Source organism: Orbicella franksi, chromosome 10 (assembly GCF_964199315.1).
Source record: "Orbicella franksi chromosome 10, jaOrbFran1.1, whole genome shotgun sequence".
Classification (NCBI taxonomy): domain Eukaryota; kingdom Metazoa; phylum Cnidaria; class Anthozoa; order Scleractinia; family Merulinidae; genus Orbicella; species Orbicella franksi.
This window is the reverse complement of record NC_138154.1, coordinates 724862-744045: the sequence shown is the minus strand read 5'-3', so window position 1 is coordinate 744045 and position 19184 is coordinate 724862. Positions and strand designations below refer to the sequence as shown.

The 19184-nt window shown below is 42.7% G+C and overlaps 8 protein-coding genes and 6 pseudogenes across 8 annotated transcripts; 9 read left to right on the top strand and 5 right to left on the bottom strand.

The window, feature by feature from the left end:
- Window positions 1–494: 494 nt before the first annotated feature.
- On the bottom strand, window positions 495–7116 carry LOC145500178 (uncharacterized). The gene is made up of 3 exons (XM_081479661.1): window positions 6597–7116; window positions 2847–3142; window positions 495–946 (listed from the first exon to the last, which is right to left on the bottom strand). The coding sequence occupies exons 1-3, from the start codon at window positions 6904–6906 to the stop codon at window positions 602–604; spliced, it is 951 nt and encodes a 316-aa protein (XP_081335787.1). The 5' UTR covers window positions 6907–7116; the 3' UTR covers window positions 495–601.
- Window positions 1219–1975, top strand: LOC145499629 (histone H3-like). Its single transcript, XM_081479154.1, has one exon. It carries the CDS (start codon window positions 1449–1451, stop codon window positions 1857–1859), a length of 411 nt encoding a protein of 136 aa, XP_081335280.1. The 5' UTR covers window positions 1219–1448; the 3' UTR covers window positions 1860–1975.
- Window positions 2394–3225, top strand: LOC145499627 (uncharacterized). Its single transcript, XM_081479152.1, has one exon. It carries the CDS (start codon window positions 2635–2637, stop codon window positions 3208–3210), a length of 576 nt encoding a protein of 191 aa, XP_081335278.1. The 5' UTR covers window positions 2394–2634; the 3' UTR covers window positions 3211–3225.
- On the bottom strand, window positions 4025–4634 carry LOC145499632 (histone H2B.1 pseudogene; annotated as a pseudogene).
- LOC145499633 (histone H2A pseudogene) lies at window positions 4666–5605 on the top strand (annotated as a pseudogene).
- A 91-nt stretch (window positions 7117–7207) lies between the features above and the next one.
- Window positions 7208–7968, top strand: LOC145499628 (histone H3-like). The gene has a single exon (XM_081479153.1). The coding sequence runs from the start codon at window positions 7442–7444 to the stop codon at window positions 7850–7852; it is 411 nt and encodes a 136-aa protein (XP_081335279.1). The 5' UTR covers window positions 7208–7441; the 3' UTR covers window positions 7853–7968.
- Window positions 7969–8386: 418 nt separating this feature from the next.
- Window positions 8387–9317, top strand: LOC145499626 (uncharacterized). Its single transcript, XM_081479151.1, has one exon. The coding sequence runs from the start codon at window positions 8628–8630 to the stop codon at window positions 9201–9203; it is 576 nt and encodes a 191-aa protein (XP_081335277.1). The 5' UTR covers window positions 8387–8627; the 3' UTR covers window positions 9204–9317.
- Window positions 9318–9392: 75 nt separating this feature from the next.
- On the bottom strand, window positions 9393–10629 carry LOC145499630 (histone H2B.1 pseudogene; annotated as a pseudogene).
- A 31-nt stretch (window positions 10630–10660) lies between these two features.
- Window positions 10661–11600, top strand: LOC145499625 (histone H2A pseudogene; annotated as a pseudogene).
- Window positions 11601–12482: 882 nt separating this feature from the next.
- Window positions 12483–19106, bottom strand: LOC145500176 (uncharacterized). Its single transcript, XM_081479658.1, has 3 exons — window positions 18587–19106; window positions 14835–15130; window positions 12483–12934 (listed from the first exon to the last, which is right to left on the bottom strand). Exons 1-3 carry the CDS (start codon window positions 18894–18896, stop codon window positions 12590–12592), a joined length of 951 nt encoding a protein of 316 aa, XP_081335784.1. The 5' UTR covers window positions 18897–19106; the 3' UTR covers window positions 12483–12589.
- Window positions 13207–13963, top strand: LOC145499620 (histone H3-like). The gene has a single exon (XM_081479149.1). It carries the CDS (start codon window positions 13437–13439, stop codon window positions 13845–13847), a length of 411 nt encoding a protein of 136 aa, XP_081335275.1. The 5' UTR covers window positions 13207–13436; the 3' UTR covers window positions 13848–13963.
- On the top strand, window positions 14382–15213 carry LOC145499618 (uncharacterized). Its single transcript, XM_081479147.1, has one exon. It carries the CDS (start codon window positions 14623–14625, stop codon window positions 15196–15198), a length of 576 nt encoding a protein of 191 aa, XP_081335273.1. The 5' UTR covers window positions 14382–14622; the 3' UTR covers window positions 15199–15213.
- Window positions 16026–16624, bottom strand: LOC145499622 (histone H2B.1 pseudogene; annotated as a pseudogene).
- On the top strand, window positions 16656–17595 carry LOC145499624 (histone H2A pseudogene; annotated as a pseudogene).
- Window positions 19107–19184: the final 78 nt, after the last annotated feature.

Here is a 19184-nt window from a genome sequence, read left to right as displayed (position 1 = left end):
TAGGAAAACCATTGTTAATGTTATACAAAGCGTGCCCGTAAGTAGTTGGGTTAGTTTACATTTTTTTGTCACCCTTATTTTATGCTTGTCATCTAATCGACAGAGTAGCGGAATAAAAACGTTCTTAACCGACTCTCAACCCGAGGAATGTTCTGGGAGAATGTTCTTAAAATCTTGGTTAATCTCAGCCTTAACGTTCTTATAAAAAAAAAAGTTATAGTTGTCTCAGTCATCTCATTTGCCTACTGAAAGACTATTCCAACTTAAAATTGTTAACAGATTGGTCTTGAAAACACACACCATAATTTAACTCTTATCTCGACGGCCTTGTTTGCAAGCGCTTAATTTGATCAACGCTCGACACCTAAAACCCAACACTTTACATACACAGAACTTTGATCAAAAAAAATGTCAGCTATTATTGCAACTCTTAACTTCTGTTTTACATCACTAAGGTAACGCAAATTAAAGTTCAACATAGAACTGTGTGTTGCTGTTGTTAAAAATGAATCGCATTTATTGCTGGTCGGGACTTTCGTTAGACTTGTTGGCTCCTAAAGGAGCCGTTTTTTTAAGGGGGAGCTTGTAGTCAGGCACTTCCCTAACCACCAAATCCGTAGAGAGTACGTCCTTGGCGTTTGAGAGCGTAGACCACGTCCATGGCTGTCACTGTCTTTCGTTTGGCGTGCTCGGTGTAGGTCACAGCATCACGTATGACGTTCTCAAGGAAGACTTTCAGGACTCCGCGAGTCTCTTCGTAGATCAGACCAGAGATACGCTTCACACCACCGCGGCGAGCTAGACGACGGATAGCAGGCTTGGTTATGCCCTGGATGTTGTCTCTTAAAATTTTACGATGACGCTTAGCGCCGCCCTTTCCTAGACCTTTGCCTCCTTTACCGCGTCCAGACATGACTTGTTTTAGATAATCCAGTAGCGAAACTGCGAGTTAACGAACCCTGCCGACTTTGCTGGCGCTTTAGTTTGTCCAGTTGTACCTCTCGGGAAACGTAACTTTCAAAACAAAGCAAAGGCGAACGCTTTGCCGACAGTCTCATGAATATTTATACTCGGCATGCCTTACTTTGGATAACTTACTTGCCCGTTAAGGAAAACTGTTACGAGAAATTCTCATTTCTTGTTAACAAAGTCAGACTTAAACTAAACAGGAAATATATATATATCTATATCACAGTGCCCACAATTCCGTAATATTCCGCATGCTTTCGAGTCATTTTCAAATTTCTAGCAACAAGCTGCCTAAGATCGAAAGTTCAGCCGCATCTTCTTCACAACAGAAAAGCAAATTTCTCACAGCCAATCACATGCGTCATTAATCAGCCAATCGGATCACGGGCTTTCTGTTATAAATCGATTTTACTCAATGGTGGTGAAACAAATCAAAACTTTTTGATCGCTTTCAAAACGTCAAATCTCTACTTTCAGTCATGGCTCGTACCAAGCAAACGGCTCGAAAATCGACTGGTGGAAAAGCTCCTCGTAAGCAGCTAGCTACAAAAGCAGCCCGGAAGAGCGCTCCTGCTACTGGTGGTGTCAAGAAACCTCATCGTTACAGACCCGGAACAGTTGCTCTCCGAGAAATTCGCCGTTATCAGAAATCTACAGAACTACTCATCCGCAAGCTGCCTTTTCAGCGTCTTGTGCGAGAGATTGCGCAGGATTTCAAAACGGACCTGCGCTTTCAAAGCTCTGCCGTCCTAGCTCTCCAAGAGGCCAGTGAAGCCTATCTAGTGGGCTTGTTTGAGGATACCAACCTGTGCGCTATCCACGCCAAACGTGTCACCATTATGCCAAAGGATATCCAGTTGGCCAGACGAATCAGAGGCGAGCGTGCTTAAGTGAGCTTACGCTTCACATACTTAAAACTAAAACGGCTCCTTTAGGAGCCACCACTTGAAGATAAAGTCAATGACCAATAAATTGTACCCTTAACTTTTAGCAAGGTTCTGTCTTAACACGTTCCACATTTCTTTTTCTGACGTCAAAGCTGTGTTGAAAACGAACAAACAAATGAACGAAAAATCCAACAAACGAAGGATAGAACTAACGAATACGCGAACCAGTCAACAAACAGACGATGGAAAGAACTAACAAATAAACGAACCAACAAACGAAGGAAAGAACGAACAATGAGCGAAGGAACGAACGAACAAACAAACCAACGAACAAACGAAGGATAGAACTAACAAATCAACGAATAAACCAATGAAACTAACCAACCAACAAACTGACCAAACGTCAACAAAACATCAGTCCAATATCATTCTTTCTAGCGTTTCTTCGCATTAGACAGCGTTTGCCTTTACATGTCGGTCGATTCACTTCGAGTTTTATCGTGTTGTTGGAAAAAAGACTGTACCTCGGTCTCTTTAAAAAGGTTTTAATAAAGTATTTCAATGAAAAACTCAAATAAAACTGTGTACCAAGCAATTTATTCCCAAGTATTTGCATGAAAGAAACACAGAATAACAACGTCCGTTACTAACTTTGCCGGGCTTGTTCTCTCTGCGGTCCGCATTTACAAGTAAAAACTTACAATGCTAACAACGTGCCTCGAATTTCTCGAAAGAGTCACACAATTCACAGTTCAGTAGACCGACAGAAACTAGCAGAATGTCAGACAACGCTAAGCGAAAGATGACCAAAACCCCTGCCGAACATCCGAAATACGAAGAGATGATTAAGACTGCTATTCTCACGTTGAAAGATCGCAACGGTTCTTCACGCCAAGCGATCGAGAAGTACGTTAAGGCCAACTACAAGGTGGGAGATACAGCATCTCATCACGTCAAGACAGCTCTGAAGAAGGGTACAGCCAATGGAACCTTCATCCACACCAAGGGAGTGGGAGCTTCAGGATCATTTAAGCTACCAAAAGAGCAGAAAAAGCCGACCAGAAAGTCTGCTGCGCCGAGTAAAAAGCCGCTGGCTAAGCCAAAGAAACCCGCTGCTACAACGAAAGCTTCCACAAAGAAACCTGCGGCCAAGAAAGAGACTTCTTCTACGAAAAACTCTTCTACAAAAAGTCCGTCATCCAAGAAAGATACGTCCAAGAAGCCTGCAGTCAAGAAGCCATCAGGCACAAAGTCACCAACAAAGCCGAAGGTAGCTGCGAAGAAACCTAGCACAAAGAAAGAAGTTAAAAAGCCGGCCGCAGTCAAGAAAGCTAAGGTGACCAAGAAGAAGTAAACGAAGAGATATCTTCGCCCGGCGTCCAGTAAACCAAACGGCTCTTTTAGGAGCCACCAAATAAACAAAAGCAATGACCAACTTGAAAAAAAAAACAAAACATATATTTCCCTCCATATATTTGACGAAATAACAAAGTAAAACTAGGTGCAACACACACACTCGCACTCACACAGGATAAAAAAAAAAAAAAAAACAGGCAATCGAAGATCAACGCCCGAAAGCTGCAAAGAAAATGCTCTTGTCAATAAGACGTAAGATAGATCTCGCAAAAAAAAAAAACCAAACAAAAGAGATCTTGAGCGTTGTTTAATAAGTTTCTCTGATGCTTGACCAGAGATGGAGTGAAACACTCGAGCGCGTGCGGAGAACGTGAACTTAGCCGTGAACTTCGGTCTAAAAAATCAAAAGAAAATAAAAACTGAAAACCGATAAGGTTGAAAAATGTCAAAGGTTCAGCATCTTGTGAAAAGTTACAAACTCTTCGGGCATAGGCTTTCTTCAGTGTGAAAACCATTACATGATACTTCGTGCGAGTGTTCATTGCAACGTAACAAACGGAAGCTAAGCGCGCGGAAACTGCCTGTTAAATTATGCGCGCGCGGAGAACATGACATTAGGTGCCACTGGCTTGTTGATTTTCGCGGGGAGTCTTATAATAGTCCACGATAAACGTTGACGGCACACGGAAAGTTTGCGTGAAAAACTGACAGGCAGCGTTCCGAGCTATCCTTTATAAAGAAAAGCATAAAGAACTTGAACTGGGCCATTCATTGCTGTAAACAGTTTTATTTTGCAAAAAAAAAAACACACACACAAAAACTCTATGTATATATTTCTCTTAAATCTAATAGTTATCTCAAATCTGAAAGCTTAAAAGAAAGCCTTGTGTAGTGTGGCGATTAAAGGAGCAGAAGGGGTTAATAACTAAAGAACTGACACGTTGGACATTGCTTTTTATGACATGTGGTGGCTCCTAAAGGAGCCGTTTTTGTTGTGAATCAACGCTGGAGTCGATGTTTACTTGCTGCTGGTATACTTGGTGACAGCCTTAGTGCCTTCGCTGACAGCATGCTTTGCAAGTTCTCCGGGCAGAAGCAACCTGATGGCGGTCTGGATCTCGCGGGAGCTGATGGTCGACTTCTTGTTGTAGTGCGCCAGGCGGGAAGACTCATTGGCGATACGCTCGAAGATATCATTCACAAACGAATTCATGATACCCATGGCCTTGCTAGAAATACCCGTATCGGGATGAACTTGCTTAAGGACCTTGTAGATGTAGATCGCATAGCTCTCCTTTCTCTTTCCCTTCCTCTTTTTCTTGGCCGAACCATCAACTGCCGCCGACTTAGTTTTTCCCGCTCGCTTCTCGCCTTTCTTTGCTGCTGGAACTTTCGGTGCCATGTTTATCTGGCTTCTCTGAAAAATTGGTTGGAATTCTAGATGATCCGATGAGATCAGCTTTGAACATGCCACGGTAACTTAACTGCTATTTATTACAAATTATCCAGGAGGATTAATTAGTATGCGGATCGAAATTGCCTTTCGCCGATTGGTTATTTCATTAACTGACAACTACCCATAGGCCGACGCTACCGACAGCGCATTTTGCCTGCTAATTATCTTTTGTTCGGAGTACGGCGCGGTTTTGATTGGTGCGCTTTGATCCTCTGATTTGAAGAAAAATCAAATAAAAATCCGGGTCATAGTTTCGGGCTGACTAGACTAGAACAAAATCGTTCAACTCAACTTTGCCAGAGATAACAAGCAAAGAGAACATTCAGAAAGTGAAAATGACAGGTCGAGGAAAAGGCAAAGCTCCGGGCACCAAGTCTAAGAGCCGTTCATCCCGGGCAGGACTTCAGTTTCCTGTTGGTCGTATCCATCGTCTCCTTCGCAAAGGCAACTACGGCGAGCGTGTCGGCGCAGGTGCTCCAGTCTACTTGGCTGCCGTACTGGAGTATCTGAGTGCTGAGATTCTCGAGTTAGCTGGAAATGCTGCTCGGGACAACAAGAAAACCAGGATCATCCCTCGTCACCTGCAGTTAGCCGTTCGAAACGATGAAGAGTTAAACAAACTTCTTGCTGGTGTGACTATCGCTCAGGGTGGAGTTCTTCCCAACATACAAGCAGTGCTTCTACCCAAGAAGGCGGAGAAGAAACAACATTAAGCTCCCAGCTTAATAACAAACTCAAAACGGCTCTTTTAGGAGCCACCAAATGTTGATAACAGTCATGTTCCAATACAAAGATAAGCGGCCTTATAGCAATACATCAAAGTTACCAAAAACTACCTCCTGTTAGGCATTCGCTTCAACTACAAAACAAAACTAATGAAATCAATGTAAAGTTGCCTGCAGTACACACATAGAGAAAAACACAAGGCGTACAATAATTAGGCATGCGCGCGTTGGTTTTAAACCGAAAGTCCAGTGTATTATATTTATCAGCTGGAAGTCGATAAAAGTGACTTAAAACAGTCTTAGCGAGTTAATCTCTTGTGTGACTTTCATATATATTCTCTACGGCTTTTATTACAAGATCTAATAAGTACCTACGAGTGTTCGAGACGTTGTCTAGTGGTCCTGCTCGGTTCGGCCAGGAAGGCGGCAAAAGCGAAAGAGCAATCCAAATGTCCGGCAGTAAACTTATTTACTATGTGGGTGTATTCATCATGCAGTTTGCAAATCTAGATATTCGCTGGCGCGTGCTACAGAAAGAATGCAACAGTTATGAATAAGAACTACTGCTGATTACTACAAGCCGAGATGTGTGTCATGCAATAGGAAAACCATTGTTAATGTTATACAAAGCGTGCCCGTAAGTAGTTGGGTTAGTTTACATTTTTTTGTCACCCTTATTTTATGCTTGTCATCTAATCGACAGAGTAGCGGAATAAAAACGTTCTTAACCGACTCTCAACCCGAGGAATGTTCTGGGAGAATGTTCTTAAAATCTTGGTTAATCTCAGCCTTAACGTTCTTATAAAAAAAAAAGTTATAGTTGTCTCAGTCATCTCATTTGCCTACTGAAAGACTATTCCAACTTAAAATTGTTAACAGATTGGTCTTGAAAACACACACCATAATTTAACTCTTATCTCGACGGCCTTGTTTGCAAGCGCTTAATTTGATCAACGCTCGACACCTAAAACCCAACACTTTACATACACAGAACTTTGATCAAAAAAAATGTCAGCTATTATTGCAACTCTTAACTTCTGTTTTACATCACTAAGGTAACGCAAATTAAAGTTCAACATAGAACTGTGTGTTGCTGTTGTTAAAAATGAATCGCATTTATTGCTGGTCGGGACTTTCGTTAGACTTGTTGGCTCCTAAAGGAGCCGTTTTTTTAAGGGGGAGCTTGTAGTCAGGCACTTCCCTAACCACCAAATCCGTAGAGAGTACGTCCTTGGCGTTTGAGAGCGTAGACCACGTCCATGGCTGTCACTGTCTTTCGTTTGGCGTGCTCGGTGTAGGTCACAGCATCACGTATGACGTTCTCAAGGAAGACTTTCAGGACTCCGCGAGTCTCTTCGTAGATCAGACCAGAGATACGCTTCACACCACCGCGGCGAGCTAGACGACGGATAGCAGGCTTGGTTATGCCCTGGATGTTGTCTCTTAAAATTTTACGATGACGCTTAGCGCCGCCCTTTCCTAGACCTTTGCCTCCTTTACCGCGTCCAGACATGACTTGTTTTAGATAATCCAGTAGCGAAACTGCGAGTTAACGAACCCTGCCGACTTTGCTGGCGCTTTAGTTTGTCCAGTTGTACCTCTCGGGAAACGTAACTTTCAAAACAAAGCAAAGGCGAACGCTTTGCCGACAGTCTCATGAATATTTATACTCGGCATGCCTTACTTTGGATAACTTACTTGCCCGTTAAGGAAAACTGTTACGAGAAATTCTCATTTCTTGTTAACAAAGTCAGACTTAAACTAAACAGGAAATATATATATATCTATATCACAGTGCCCACAATTCCGTAATATTCCGCATGCTTTCGAGTCATTTTCAAATTTCTAGCAACAAGCTGCCTAAGATCGAAAGTTCAGCCGCATCTTCTTCACAACAGAAAAGCAAATTTCTCACAGCCAATCACATGCGTCATTAATCAGCCAATCGGATCACGGGCTTTCTGTTATAAATCGATTTTACTCAATGGTGGTGAAACAAATCAAAACTTTTTGATCGCTTTCAAAACGTCAAATCTCTACTTTCAGTCATGGCTCGTACCAAGCAAACGGCTCGAAAATCGACTGGTGGAAAAGCTCCTCGTAAGCAGCTAGCTACAAAAGCAGCCCGGAAGAGCGCTCCTGCTACTGGTGGTGTCAAGAAACCTCATCGTTACAGACCCGGAACAGTTGCTCTCCGAGAAATTCGCCGTTATCAGAAATCTACAGAACTACTCATCCGCAAGCTGCCTTTTCAGCGTCTTGTGCGAGAGATTGCGCAGGATTTCAAAACGGACCTGCGCTTTCAAAGCTCTGCCGTCCTAGCTCTCCAAGAGGCCAGTGAAGCCTATCTAGTGGGCTTGTTTGAGGATACCAACCTGTGCGCTATCCACGCCAAACGTGTCACCATTATGCCAAAGGATATCCAGTTGGCCAGACGAATCAGAGGCGAGCGTGCTTAAGTGAGCTTACGCTTCACATACTTAAAACTAAAACGGCTCCTTTAGGAGCCACCACTTGAAGATAAAGTCAATGACCAATAAATTGTACCCTTAACTTTTAGCAAGGTTCTGTCTTAACACGTTCCACATTTCTTTTTCTGACGTCAAAGCTGTGTTGAAAACGAACAAACAAATGAACGAAAAATCCAACAAACGAAGGATAGAACTAACGAATACGCGAACCAGTCAACAAACAGACGATGGAAAGAACTAACAAATAAACGAACCAACAAACGAAGGAAAGAACGAACAATGAGCGAAGGAACGAACGAACAAACAAACCAACGAACAAACGAAGGATAGAACTAACAAATCAACGAATAAACCAATGAAACTAACCAACCAACAAACTGACCAAACGTCAACAAAACATCAGTCCAATATCATTCTTTCTAGCGTTTCTTCGCATTAGACAGCGTTTGCCTTTACATGTCGGTCGATTCACTTCGAGTTTTATCGTGTTGTTGGAAAAAAGACTGTACCTCGGTCTCTTTAAAAAGGTTTTAATAAAGTATTTCAATGAAAAACTCAAATAAAACTGTGTACCAAGCAATTTATTCCCAAGTATTTGCATGAAAGAAACACAGAATAACAACGTCCGTTACTAACTTTGCCGGGCTTGTTCTCTCTGCGGTCCGCATTTACAAGTAAAAACTTACAATGCTAACAACGTGCCTCGAATTTCTCGAAAGAGTCACACAATTCACAGTTCAGTAGACCGACAGAAACTAGCAGAATGTCAGACAACGCTAAGCGAAAGATGACCAAAACCCCTGCCGAACATCCGAAATACGAAGAGATGATTAAGACTGCTATTCTCACGTTGAAAGATCGCAACGGTTCTTCACGCCAAGCGATCGAGAAGTACGTTAAGGCCAACTACAAGGTGGGAGATACAGCATCTCATCACGTCAAGACAGCTCTGAAGAAGGGTACAGCCAATGGAACCTTCATCCACACCAAGGGAGTGGGAGCTTCAGGATCATTTAAGCTACCAAAAGAGCAGAAAAAGCCGACCAGAAAGTCTGCTGCGCCGAGTAAAAAGCCGCTGGCTAAGCCAAAGAAACCCGCTGCTACAACGAAAGCTTCCACAAAGAAACCTGCGGCCAAGAAAGAGACTTCTTCTACGAAAAACTCTTCTACAAAAAGTCCGTCATCCAAGAAAGATACGTCCAAGAAGCCTGCAGTCAAGAAGCCATCAGGCACAAAGTCACCAACAAAGCCGAAGGTAGCTGCGAAGAAACCTAGCACAAAGAAAGAAGTTAAAAAGCCGGCCGCAGTCAAGAAAGCTAAGGTGACCAAGAAGAAGTAAACGAAGAGATATCTTCGCCCGGCGTCCAGTAAACCAAACGGCTCTTTTAGGAGCCACCAAATAAACAAAAGCAATGACCAACTTGAAAAAAAAAACAAAACATATATTTCCCTCCATATATTTGACGAAATAACAAAGTAAAACTAGGTGCAACACACACACTCGCACTCACACAGGATAAAAAAAAAAAAAAAAACAGGCAATCGAAGATCAACGCCCGAAAGCTGCAAAGAAAATGCTCTTGTCAATAAGACGTAAGATAGATCTCGCAAAAAAAAAAAACCAAACAAAAGAGATCTTGAGCGTTGTTTAATAAGTTTCTCTGATGCTTGACCAGAGATGGAGTGAAACACTCGAGCGCGTGCGGAGAACGTGAACTTAGCCGTGAACTTCGGTCTAAAAAATCAAAAGAAAATAAAAACTGAAAACCGATAAGGTTGAAAAATGTCAAAGGTTCAGCATCTTGTGAAAAGTTACAAACTCTTCGGGCATAGGCTTTCTTCAGTGTGAAAACCATTACATGATACTTCGTGCGAGTGTTCATTGCAACGTAACAAACGGAAGCTAAGCGCGCGGAAACTGCCTGTTAAATTATGCGCGCGCGGAGAACATGACATTAGGTGCCACTGGCTTGTTGATTTTCGCGGGGAGTCTTATAATAGTCCACGATAAACGTTGACGGCACACGGAAAGTTTGCGTGAAAAACTGACAGGCAGCGTTCCGAGCTATCCTTTATAAAGAAAAGCATAAAGAACTTGAACTGGGCCATTCATTGCTGTAAACAGTTTTATTTTGCAAAAAAAAAAACACACACACACAAAAACTCTATGTATATATTTCTCTTAAATCTAATAGTTATCTCAAATCTGAAAGCTTAAAAGAAAGCCTTGTGTAGTGTGGCGATTAAAGGAGCAGAAGGGGTTAATAACTAAAGAACTGACACGTTGGACATTGCTTTTTATGACATGTGGTGGCTCCTAAAGGAGCCGTTTTTGTTGTGAATCAACGCTGGAGTCGATGTTTACTTGCTGCTGGTATACTTGGTGACAGCCTTAGTGCCTTCGCTGACAGCATGCTTTGCAAGTTCTCCGGGCAGAAGCAACCTGATGGCGGTCTGGATCTCGCGGGAGCTGATGGTCGACTTCTTGTTGTAGTGCGCCAGGCGGGAAGACTCATTGGCGATACGCTCGAAGATATCATTCACAAACGAATTCATGATACCCATGGCCTTGCTAGAAATACCCGTATCGGGATGAACTTGCTTAAGGACCTTGTAGATGTAGATCGCATAGCTCTCCTTTCTCTTTCCCTTCCTCTTTTTCTTGGCCGAACCATCAACTGCCGCCGACTTAGTTTTTCCCGCTCGCTTCTCGCCTTTCTTTGCTGCTGGAACTTTCGGTGCCATGTTTATCTGGCTTCTCTGAAAAATTGGTTGGAATTCTAGATGATCCGATGAGATCAGCTTTGAACATGCCACGGTAACTTAACTGCTATTTATTACAAATTATCCAGGAGGATTAATTAGTATGCGGATCGAAATTGCCTTTCGCCGATTGGTTATTTCATTAACTGACAACTACCCATAGGCCGACGCTACCGACAGCGCATTTTGCCTGCTAATTATCTTTTGTTCGGAGTACGGCGCGGTTTTGATTGGTGCGCTTTGATCCTCTGATTTGAAGAAAAATCAAATAAAAATCCGGGTCATAGTTTCGGGCTGACTAGACTAGAACAAAATCGTTCAACTCAACTTTGCCAGAGATAACAAGCAAAGAGAACATTCAGAAAGTGAAAATGACAGGTCGAGGAAAAGGCAAAGCTCCGGGCACCAAGTCTAAGAGCCGTTCATCCCGGGCAGGACTTCAGTTTCCTGTTGGTCGTATCCATCGTCTCCTTCGCAAAGGCAACTACGGCGAGCGTGTCGGCGCAGGTGCTCCAGTCTACTTGGCTGCCGTACTGGAGTATCTGAGTGCTGAGATTCTCGAGTTAGCTGGAAATGCTGCTCGGGACAACAAGAAAACCAGGATCATCCCTCGTCACCTGCAGTTAGCCGTTCGAAACGATGAAGAGTTAAACAAACTTCTTGCTGGTGTGACTATCGCTCAGGGTGGAGTTCTTCCCAACATACAAGCAGTGCTTCTACCCAAGAAGGCGGAGAAGAAACAACATTAAGCTCCCAGCTTAATAACAAACTCAAAACGGCTCTTTTAGGAGCCACCAAATGTTGATAACAGTCATGTTCCAATACAAAGATAAGCGGCCTTATAGCAATACATCAAAGTTACCAAAAACTACCTCCTGTTAGGCATTCGCTTCAACTACAAAACAAAACTAATGAAATCAATGTAAAGTTGCCTGCAGTACACACATAGAGAAAAACACAAGGCGTACAATAATTAGGCATGCGCGCGTTGGTTTTAAACCGAAAGTCCAGTGTATTATATTTATCAGCTGGAAGTCGATAAAAGTGACTTAAAACAGTCTTAGCGAGTTAATCTCTTGTGTGACTTTCATATATATTCTCTACGGCTTTTATTACAAGATCTAATAAGTACCTACGAGTGTTCGAGACGTTGTCTAGTGGTCCTGCTCGGTTCGGCCAGGAAGGCGGCAAAAGCGAAAGAGCAATCCAAATGTCCGGCAGTAAACTTATTTACTATGTGGGTGTATTCATCATGCAGTTTGCAAATCTAGATATTCGCTGGCGCGTGCTACAGAAAGAATGCAACAGTTATGAATAAGAACTACTGCTGATTACTACAAGCCGAGATGTGTGTCATGCAATAGGAAAACCATTGTTAATGTTATACAAAGCGTGCCCGTAAGTAGTTGGGTTAGTTTACATTTTTTTGTCACCCTTATTTTATGCTTGTCATCTAATCGACAGAGTAGCGGAATAAAAACGTTCTTAACCGACTCTCAACCCGAGGAATGTTCTGGGAGAATGTTCTTAAAATCTTGGTTAATCTCAGCCTTAACGTTCTTATAAAAAAAAAAGTTATAGTTGTCTCAGTCATCTCATTTGCCTACTGAAAGACTATTCCAACTTAAAATTGTTAACAGATTGGTCTTGAAAACACACACCATAATTTAACTCTTATCTCGACGGCCTTGTTTGCAAGCGCTTAATTTGATCAACGCTCGACACCTAAAACCCAACACTTTACATACACAGAACTTTGATCAAAAAAAATGTCAGCTATTATTGCAACTCTTAACTTCTGTTTTACATCACTAAGGTAACGCAAATTAAAGTTCAACATAGAACTGTGTGTTGCTGTTGTTAAAAATGAATCGCATTTATTGCTGGTCGGGACTTTCGTTAGACTTGTTGGCTCCTAAAGGAGCCGTTTTTTTAAGGGGGAGCTTGTAGTCAGGCACTTCCCTAACCACCAAATCCGTAGAGAGTACGTCCTTGGCGTTTGAGAGCGTAGACCACGTCCATGGCTGTCACTGTCTTTCGTTTGGCGTGCTCGGTGTAGGTCACAGCATCACGTATGACGTTCTCAAGGAAGACTTTCAGGACTCCGCGAGTCTCTTCGTAGATCAGACCAGAGATACGCTTCACACCACCGCGGCGAGCTAGACGACGGATAGCAGGCTTGGTTATGCCCTGGATGTTGTCTCTTAAAATTTTACGATGACGCTTAGCGCCGCCCTTTCCTAGACCTTTGCCTCCTTTACCGCGTCCAGACATGACTTGTTTTAGATAATCCAGTAGCGAAACTGCGAGTTAACGAACCCTGCCGACTTTGCTGGCGCTTTAGTTTGTCCAGTTGTACCTCTCGGGAAACGTAACTTTCAAAACAAAGCAAAGGCGAACGCTTTGCCGACAGTCTCATGAATATTTATACTCGGCATGCCTTACTTTGGATAACTTACTTGCCCGTTAAGGAAAACTGTTACGAGAAATTCTCATTTCTTGTTAACAAAGTCAGACTTAAACTAAACAGGAAATATATATATATCTATATCACAGTGCCCACAATTCCGTAATATTCCGCATGCTTTCGAGTCATTTTCAAATTTCTAGCAACAAGCTGCCTAAGATCGAAAGTTCAGCCGCATCTTCTTCACAACAGAAAAGCAAATTTCTCACAGCCAATCACATGCGTCATTAATCAGCCAATCGGATCACGGGCTTTCTGTTATAAATCGATTTTACTCAATGGTGGTGAAACAAATCAAAACTTTTTGATCGCTTTCAAAACGTCAAATCTCTACTTTCAGTCATGGCTCGTACCAAGCAAACGGCTCGAAAATCGACTGGTGGAAAAGCTCCTCGTAAGCAGCTAGCTACAAAAGCAGCCCGGAAGAGCGCTCCTGCTACTGGTGGTGTCAAGAAACCTCATCGTTACAGACCCGGAACAGTTGCTCTCCGAGAAATTCGCCGTTATCAGAAATCTACAGAACTACTCATCCGCAAGCTGCCTTTTCAGCGTCTTGTGCGAGAGATTGCGCAGGATTTCAAAACGGACCTGCGCTTTCAAAGCTCTGCCGTCCTAGCTCTCCAAGAGGCCAGTGAAGCCTATCTAGTGGGCTTGTTTGAGGATACCAACCTGTGCGCTATCCACGCCAAACGTGTCACCATTATGCCAAAGGATATCCAGTTGGCCAGACGAATCAGAGGCGAGCGTGCTTAAGTGAGCTTACGCTTCACATACTTAAAACTAAAACGGCTCCTTTAGGAGCCACCACTTGAAGATAAAGTCAATGACCAATAAATTGTACCCTTAACTTTTAGCAAGGTTCTGTCTTAACACGTTCCACATTTCTTTTTCTGACGTCAAAGCTGTGTTGAAAACGAACAAACAAATGAACGAAAAATCCAACAAACGAAGGATAGAACTAACGAATACGCGAACCAGTCAACAAACAGACGATGGAAAGAACTAACAAATAAACGAACCAACAAACGAAGGAAAGAACGAACAATGAGCGAAGGAACGAACGAACAAACAAACCAACGAACAAACGAAGGATAGAACTAACAAATCAACGAATAAACCAATGAAACTAACCAACCAACAAACTGACCAAACGTCAACAAAACATCAGTCCAATATCATTCTTTCTAGCGTTTCTTCGCATTAGACAGCGTTTGCCTTTACATGTCGGTCGATTCACTTCGAGTTTTATCGTGTTGTTGGAAAAAAGACTGTACCTCGGTCTCTTTAAAAAGGTTTTAATAAAGTATTTCAATGAAAAACTCAAATAAAACTGTGTACCAAGCAATTTATTCCCAAGTATTTGCATGAAAGAAACACAGAATAACAACGTCCGTTACTAACTTTGCCGGGCTTGTTCTCTCTGCGGTCCGCATTTACAAGTAAAAACTTACAATGCTAACAACGTGCCTCGAATTTCTCGAAAGAGTCACACAATTCACAGTTCAGTAGACCGACAGAAACTAGCAGAATGTCAGACAACGCTAAGCGAAAGATGACCAAAACCCCTGCCGAACATCCGAAATACGAAGAGATGATTAAGACTGCTATTCTCACGTTGAAAGATCGCAACGGTTCTTCACGCCAAGCGATCGAGAAGTACGTTAAGGCCAACTACAAGGTGGGAGATACAGCATCTCATCACGTCAAGACAGCTCTGAAGAAGGGTACAGCCAATGGAACCTTCATCCACACCAAGGGAGTGGGAGCTTCAGGATCATTTAAGCTACCAAAAGAGCAGAAAAAGCCGACCAGAAAGTCTGCTGCGCCGAGTAAAAAGCCGCTGGCTAAGCCAAAGAAACCCGCTGCTACAACGAAAGCTTCCACAAAGAAACCTGCGGCCAAGAAAGAGACTTCTTCTACGAAAAACTCTTCTACAAAAAGTCCGTCATCCAAGAAAGATACGTCCAAGAAGCCTGCAGTCAAGAAGCCATCAGGCACAAAGTCACCAACAAAGCCGAAGGTAGCTGCGAAGAAACCTAGCACAAAGAAAGAAGTTAAAAAGCCGGCCGCAGTCAAGAAAGCTAAGGTGACCAAGAAGAAGTAAACGAAGAGATATCTTCGCCCGGCGTCCAGTAAACCAAACGGCTCTTTTAGGAGCCACCAAATAAACAAAAGCAATGACCAACTTGAAAAAAAAAACAAAACATATATTTCCCTCCATATATTTGACGAAATAACAAAGTAAAACTAGGTGCAACACACACACTCGCACTCACACAGGATAAAAAAAAAAAAAAAAACAGGCAATCGAAGATCAACGCCCGAAAGCTGCAAAGAAAATGCTCTTGTCAATAAGACGTAAGATAGATCTCGCAAAAAAAAAAAACCAAACAAAAGAGATCTTGAGCGTTGTTTAATAAGTTTCTCTGATGCTTGACCAGAGATGGAGTGAAACACTCGAGCGCGTGCGGAGAACGTGAACTTAGCCGTGAACTTCGGTCTAAAAAATCAAAAGAAAATAAAAACTGAAAACCGATAAGGTTGAAAAATGTCAAAGGTTCAGCATCTTGTGAAAAGTTACAAACTCTTCGGGCATAGGCTTTCTTCAGTGTGAAAACCATTACATGATACTTCGTGCGAGTGTTCATTGCAACGTAACAAACGGAAGCTAAGCGCGCGGAAACTGCCTGTTAAATTATGCGCGCGCGGAGAACATGACATTAGGTGCCACTGGCTTGTTGATTTTCGCGGGGAGTCTTATAATAGTCCACGATAAACGTTGACGGCACACGGAAAGTTTGCGTGAAAAACTGACAGGCAGCGTTCCGAGCTATCCTTTATAAAGAAAAGCATAAAGAACTTGAACTGGGCCATTCATTGCTGTAAACAGTTTTATTTTGCAAAAAAAAAAACACACACACACAAAAACTCTATGTATATATTTCTCTTAAATCTAATAGTTATCTCAAATCTGAAAGCTTAAAAGAAAGCCTTGTGTAGTGTGGCGATTAAAGGAGCAGAAGGGGTTAATAACTAAAGAACTGACACGTTGGACATTGCTTTTTATGACATGTGGTGGCTCCTAAAGGAGCCGTTTTTGTTGTGAATCAACGCTGGAGTCGATGTTTACTTGCTGCTGGTATACTTGGTGACAGCCTTAGTGCCTTCGCTGACAGCATGCTTTGCAAGTTCTCCGGGCAGAAGCAACCTGATGGCGGTCTGGATCTCGCGGGAGCTGATGGTCGACTTCTTGTTGTAGTGCGCCAGGCGGGAAGACTCATTGGCGATACGCTCGAAGATATCATTCACAAACGAATTCATGATACCCATGGCCTTGCTAGAAATACCCGTATCGGGATGAACTTGCTTAAGGACCTTGTAGATGTAGATCGCATAGCTCTCCTTTCTCTTTCCCTTCCTCTTTTTCTTGGCCGAACCATCAACTGCCGCCGACTTAGTTTTTCCCGCTCGCTTCTCGCCTTTCTTTGCTGCTGGAACTTTCGGTGCCATGTTTATCTGGCTTCTCTGAAAAATTGGTTGGAATTCTAGATGATCCGATGAGATCAGCTTTGAACATGCCACGGTAACTTAACTGCTATTTATTACAAATTATCCAGGAGGATTAATTAGTATGCGGATCGAAATTGCCTTTCGCCGATTGGTTATTTCATTAACTGACAACTACCCATAGGCCGACGCTACCGACAGCGCATTTTGCCTGCTAATTATCTTTTGTTCGGAGTACGGCGCGGTTTTGATTGGTGCGCTTTGATCCTCTGATTTGAAGAAAAATCAAATAAAAATCCGGGTCATAGTTTCGGGCTGACTAGACTAGAACAAAATCGTTCAACTCAACTTTGCCAGAGATAACAAGCAAAGAGAACATTCAGAAAGTGAAAATGACAGGTCGAGGAAAAGGCAAAGCTCCGGGCACCAAGTCTAAGAGCCGTTCATCCCGGGCAGGACTTCAGTTTCCTGTTGGTCGTATCCATCGTCTCCTTCGCAAAGGCAACTACGGCGAGCGTGTCGGCGCAGGTGCTCCAGTCTACTTGGCTGCCGTACTGGAGTATCTGAGTGCTGAGATTCTCGAGTTAGCTGGAAATGCTGCTCGGGACAACAAGAAAACCAGGATCATCCCTCGTCACCTGCAGTTAGCCGTTCGAAACGATGAAGAGTTAAACAAACTTCTTGCTGGTGTGACTATCGCTCAGGGTGGAGTTCTTCCCAACATACAAGCAGTGCTTCTACCCAAGAAGGCGGAGAAGAAACAACATTAAGCTCCCAGCTTAATAACAAACTCAAAACGGCTCTTTTAGGAGCCACCAAATGTTGATAACAGTCATGTTCCAATACAAAGATAAGCGGCCTTATAGCAATACATCAAAGTTACCAAAAACTACCTCCTGTTAGGCATTCGCTTCAACTACAAAACAAAACTAATGAAATCAATGTAAAGTTGCCTGCAGTACACACATAGAGAAAAACACAAGGCGTACAATAATTAGGCATGCGCGCGTTGGTTTTAAACCGAAAGTCCAGTGTATTATATTTATCAGCTGGAAGTCGATAAAAGTGACTTAAAACAGTCTTAGCGAGTTAATCTCTTGTGTGACTTTCATATATATTCTCTACGGCTTTTATTACAAGATCTAATAAGTACCTACGAGTGTTCGAGACGTTGTCTAGTGGTCCTGCTCGGTTCGGCCAGGAAGGCGGCAAAAGCGAAAGAGCAATCCAAATGTCCGGCAGTAAACTTATTTACTATGTGGGTGTATTCATCATGCAGTTTGCAAATCTAGATATTCGCTGGCGCGTGCTACAGAAAGAATGCAACAGTTATGAATAAGAACTACTGCTGATTACTACAAGCCGAGATGTGTGTCATGCAATAGGAAAACCATTGTTAATGTTATACAAAGCGTGCCCGTAAGTAGTTGGGTTAGTTTACATTTTTTTGTCACCCTTATTTTATGCTTGTCATCTAATCGACAGAGTAGCGGAATAAAAACGTTCTTAACCGACTCTCAACCCGAGGAATGTTCTGGGAGAATGTTCTTAAAATCTTGGTTAATCTCAGCCTTAACGTTCTTATAAAAAAAAAAGTTATAGTTGTCTCAGTCATCTCATTTGCCTACTGAAAGACTATTCCAACTTAAAATTGTTAACAGATTGGTCTTGAAAACACACACCATAATTTAACTCTTATCTCGACGGCCTTGTTTGCAAGCGCTTAATTTGATCAACGCTCGACACCTAAAACCCAACACTTTACATACACAGAACTTTGATCAAAAAAAATGTCAGCTATTATTGCAACTCTTAACTTCTGTTTTACATCACTAAGGTAACGCAAATTAAAGTTCAACATAGAACTGTGTGTTGCTGTTGTTAAAAATGAATCGCATTTATTGCTGGTCGGGACTTTCGTTAGACTTGTTGGCTCCTAAAGGAGCCGTTTTTTTAAGGGGGAGCTTGTAGTCAGGCACTTCCCTAACCACCAAATCCGTAGAGAGTACGTCCTTGGCGTTTGAGAGCGTAGACCACGTCCATGGCTGTCACTGTCTTTCGTTTGGCGTGCTCGGTGTAGGTCACAGCATCACGTATGACGTTCTCAAGGAAGACTTTCAGGACTCCGCGAGTCTCTTCGTAGATCAGACCAGAGATACGCTTCACACCACCGCGGCGAGCTAGACGACGGATAGCAGGCTTGGTTATGCCCTGGATGTTGTCTCTTAAAATTTTACGATGACGCTTAGCGCCGCCCTTTCCTAGACCTTTGCCTCCTTTACCGCGTCCAGACATGACTTGTTTTAGATAATCCAGTAGCGAAACTGCGAGTTAACGAACCCTGCCGACTTTGCTGGCGCTTTAGTTTGTCCAGTTGTACCTCTCGGGAAACGTAACTTTCAAAACAAAGCAAAGGCGAACGCTTTGCCGACAGTCTCATGAATATTTATACTCGGCATGCCTTACTTTGGATAACTTACTTGCCCGTTAAGGAAAACTGTTACGAGAAATTCTCATTTCTTGTTAACAAAGTCAGACTTAAACTAAACAGGAAATATATATATATCTATATCACAGTGCCCA